This window comes from Cariama cristata, unplaced genomic scaffold (genome assembly GCF_000690535.1).
Source record: "Cariama cristata isolate BGI_N322 unplaced genomic scaffold, ASM69053v1 scaffold30422, whole genome shotgun sequence".
In the NCBI taxonomy this organism is placed as follows: Eukaryota; Metazoa; Chordata; class Aves; order Cariamiformes; family Cariamidae; genus Cariama; species Cariama cristata.
The window spans coordinates 24,002-28,259 of NW_009603781.1; the positions used below are offsets into that span (position 1 = coordinate 24,002).

General features: G+C 44.7%; 1 protein-coding gene across 1 annotated transcript; it reads right to left on the reverse strand.

Annotated features, from left to right (window-relative positions):
• On the reverse strand, nt 1-3,763 carry LAMTOR3 (late endosomal/lysosomal adaptor, MAPK and MTOR activator 3; the record flags this gene model as incomplete). Its single annotated transcript, XM_009695343.1, has 4 exons — nt 1-853; nt 1,511-1,574; nt 2,668-2,801; nt 3,705-3,763. Coding segments are annotated over 4 exons (331 nt in total), but the record flags the coding sequence as incomplete, so codon positions are not given.
• Between the last annotated feature and the right edge of the window lie 495 nt (nt 3,764-4,258).

A 4,258-nucleotide genomic window follows, 5' to 3' on the forward strand; every position in this document is an offset into this window, starting at 1 on the left:
TGTCATTTAAAAATACTGCATTTTATTTGTATTTATTTACTTACGAAAATCTAAGGGTAAATGAGCTGAGAGTGTCACCAGTGATGAACCCACATAAAGACTGTAAGACATGAGATCTTCACAACCATATTACACAAAAACCCCATGAAGAAGTGAGAAATAGTTTCGGTGCTTTTATCTGGGCATCAGGAAAACCCCTAAAGCAACAGCTTTCATAGAAATAGCTTGCTTCTTACTGGAAGCAGGATGCAGCGAGCATCCAGATTAGTAGCGTTCCCTTGCCAAAGTATCACCCACGTAAGAAAGCTGGGATATTTATTGATTGTACCGACACATCACCGCTAGTAAACTTGCTCTCGCGATATTCTTTCAACCACACCTTTGATAACGCTACACAACCGATCCGCTTTCCAACACGTAGTGGCAGCTGGCCTGCGGATATGCCCCACTGCGTGCCTGGTTCCCTGTAAAGCAAGAGATCTGTGGGTTGCTCATGCGAGCCAAGAGCATCGTGCCGAGCTGGCTCAGCTGAACTCCATGGGAGCTATTTTGGTGGTCTCTCCAGTACTGCACAATACAAGAAGCATGGCCTAAAGTAACATCCACCTACAACACACTAGTAGATCGTTTCAGATTCAGTACTATGTACAATTTACTCTTACTTAGTACACTAAGGAGCTGTGGTATTTCTTCCGAGACGTGTTATTTGACTGAGGATTATTGAATCTTTCTGTCCACTGGGCTGCAGAGGGATGCTGCGCTCCGGCTATACCACCAGGCTAAGAAACTTCAACGACCTGCCTCAGTTCTTCAAACAGGGGCGTGAGCTCCTTCTCTAAACTTACAATCAGCCCTGGAAAGAGAGAAGAGACAGAACATCCCATCACACGACGTAACTGCGAAGCCTCTCTCCAAACCCTGCAGCTCCCCACACCCCCCCAAGTCACAGGCAAAATGTGGAACGTTTCACTTGAGCTGCTCGCTTTCCACGGGGATAGTGGGCAGCACCCCCACGGACCTGCAGCCCCCGGCACCAACGGGGCACATCCCGTGCTGCTGCTCGCCTCCGCTATCACCTCGCTGCTTCCCACAGCTACTGAGGCCCAAGCAGTCGTGCAAGAATTAAATCCCTTTTGCTCGTGCTCGTTAGCCAATGCCCTCATAAAAACCTGCTGAAGGAACTCCCCACCCCACACGACAGAGAAGACGAAGCCACATGTGTTACTCCAGAAGCTAACTTGGAACCAACGGAAAGAGACCGAACAACTAGTTTGTACAGTACAATCATTGCCGGTGCAGTGAACGCTCACGCAGCAAGGGTAAGGTTAATCACAGGAGAAATACGCTTCTAACAGAGTAACAGCTTCAGCAAGTCACCTGAAATCTTACAAAATTCAGAGCAGTGGCAAAGCAAATATACTTCGAAGTAAACTCGGGTAACTTATTTTCAATTATTTAAACGCTTGGGCCTTAAATTACTGCAATATTTAAAATACATGTGAAGACATACCGGTATTGGCATTGCTGCTAGCAATGAAACTTACTACCAAAGGCAAGCGATTGAACTGCACCACCTGCAAGGAGAGAGAGCAGTGTTCAGCCAGCAGCTAACGCACGTTGGATGTCAGAGCTCTGCCACATAAATTCTTTTGGAAACAAGCAGCCTCATCAGTTTAAAGGACAAGCGGGAGCAAGAGCCACAGAGCTGACTTTTCAGTGTATCTATTTCATAAGACTCACGGTTAAAAACACCGTGAGTTTGCACCACAGTACAGGGAGCTGCACGTGGAAAGCCTGGTGTTTCCCTCCCTCCCGTGTTCTGCAGTGTTACCCACCAGGAATCTAACTTGGCTGCAAACGCTGCAGAGTACGCTACGGCAACCACGCTCTCCACAGCTTAACAAGAGGGCAGGCAGGTTTATTGTTTTAAAATACTATTCCACGTACAGCAGTATCTCTTCTGCCCTTAATAGGGAACTGGAACCCTGAGCACAACAGTAAGCTAATAGCATCAAGAGAATCAAAGCAATGTACTCAGCGTGTGTAAACTAACTCATTCACCCATTTATTTTCCAAACAAAGCTAGATACTGCAGGCTCAACAGCTGGCCCGTTTACTGCAGTCATAATAAAAAGCTCTCAAGACCACTAGAACTCGAGAAGGAGCAGAAACTTAGTAGATGATGGATTTCAGGACACAAATAAACAGTTTGTAAAAAATGTGAGTGGTATTTCAAAGCTTTCTTACCTCGAAGGCATACTGGCAGCAAGATTAGCTATAAAGTAGGCTGCATGTGCTTACTTAACTTTAGGTGTCACTAATTATAAACAAATATTGTTTGTAAAAGAGAACATAAACTCTTCATAACAGACTCTGAAGGCCATATGAGCAGCACCTGCTGCAAATTCCCAATTACTACCTGTTCAGAAAATTTTCAACCAACTCATTTTCAACCAGTAAATTTCAGTTTTGAGAAATACAAGAGAAGCTTAACAACTAGTGTGAAAGTTTAGCTTGGCCATTCAAGCAGCGTGAGAAATAAAACACAACACTTCAATAGCAGCCAAGTGGAAATCTAGCAGAGTTTAAACAACCCTGTCTCCCTTGCTCAGTGTCACATAGGAACAGCTCAGGTCACCAAGAACAAACCACACTGAAGTTACTCACCTGGTACGTATTGTAATAGCAGATGATACTTTTGTTTTTAGAAAGTCCTAGTTTACTGCCCTGGTCTGTCGCAAGGGCAAAGGTGGACAGAAAGCCAGGTCGCAGTGCATGTTCTGGAGCATTATCGTTGGCAACTGGAACAAAACAAGAGAATTCTTATCTTTACGTGGTATCTCTGACTGCATCACAAATCCTTACCCAGCTCAGTGCCCTGCCAAAAAGCAGATCTGCTGTTTGGGAACACGTAACACATCTCACATGCTTCTGCAATGAGTACAGGAAAATCTTTGTGAGCAGTACATCATTTCACGTTCTGTACACGATCAATGCTCATTACACCAGCGTCCTGCCTAGCATACTTAAGAAACAGACTTTTCCTTCAGGATACACAACCTGTGCTGATGCCACTTTGGTTCTGTGTCCCTCGCTGTTTCCACCAATTCCAGCCTCTGAACTGATTACTGGCACACAGTCACTTGAATGAAAACAGGTGAAGATGTGCAAGAACTGCAAGGTGTTTAAATACTTTGGGACATTAAAAAAAAAATCTGCAGTACTTGAACCTTTGTATTCTGAAACTAGTGTACTTACAACATAAAAACATCTTAAACAAGGACTGCAGAGATACGATAAAAACTACAGTACCAAAAAGCAAATTAAATTAGGTAACGTGTGTACAAGTTGGATGCAAGTGCTTCGGAGCACCAGCCAAGTCAACAAAATACCCCTAAGCTCTCCCTGGTGATTTGTATCAATCAGCCTGCCAGTGACTTGGAAGATACAAGGACCTTACAGCACTCCAACCCTTTCCACTGAGGAAAATTTCTGTGGCCTACAATTCTTGAGGACACAAACAAAAGGATAAATTTAAAGAGGTACATAATGGACTATTGAACTTGAAGTAAAAGTCTAACTTTGCTCTTTGATTTGGGATACTCAGATATTGGGCAGAACCAGAGAAGATTCTCTGGGCTTTTCCACCCCCTGCTGTTCAATGAGGATTTTGGTTGGAGGGCACAGCGAGAAGCTGAAGTTACCTTTGATAACAGGCACACCGTCTCTGTCTGAGACTACAATGGCATGAAGACCTTCAACGCTGCAAAAAAAATTAAGAGGAGACACCGTTTTAAAAGCAGAGGAATTAGTAGCAAAGATCTTTTTCCCTGAACAAATATGCAAGGAAGGGGAAAATATGGAAAAAATGAATGCCTTCACTAATTTAATATTTCACTGAAGAGCACTTGTTTAGTACAGGTGGTCTCTTGGAGCAGTAAAGAGACATACAAAATGAAACTACTGAAAATGGCACGGAACTTTCAGCTTCAGAAAGAGGACCGATGCTACTCATAAAATTTCATTGTCGAGCAAGAGCCTCCGTACGCTGCCCTCACGCAGCGAGCGCCAGTCCCGCTGTACTTGCACCTCGCCCGAGGCCGCGGCTGTCTAACGCTGCTGGTACCCGGCAGCCACCGAAAAGGGAATCAACAGGGATGAGGCCACCGGGTCCGGAGGAATGTTTTTCCCACCCCTCGTTACGACACGACGAGCACACCGCACTTCTCTTCAAAGGAGCGAGTGAAAGGTAAAGCTG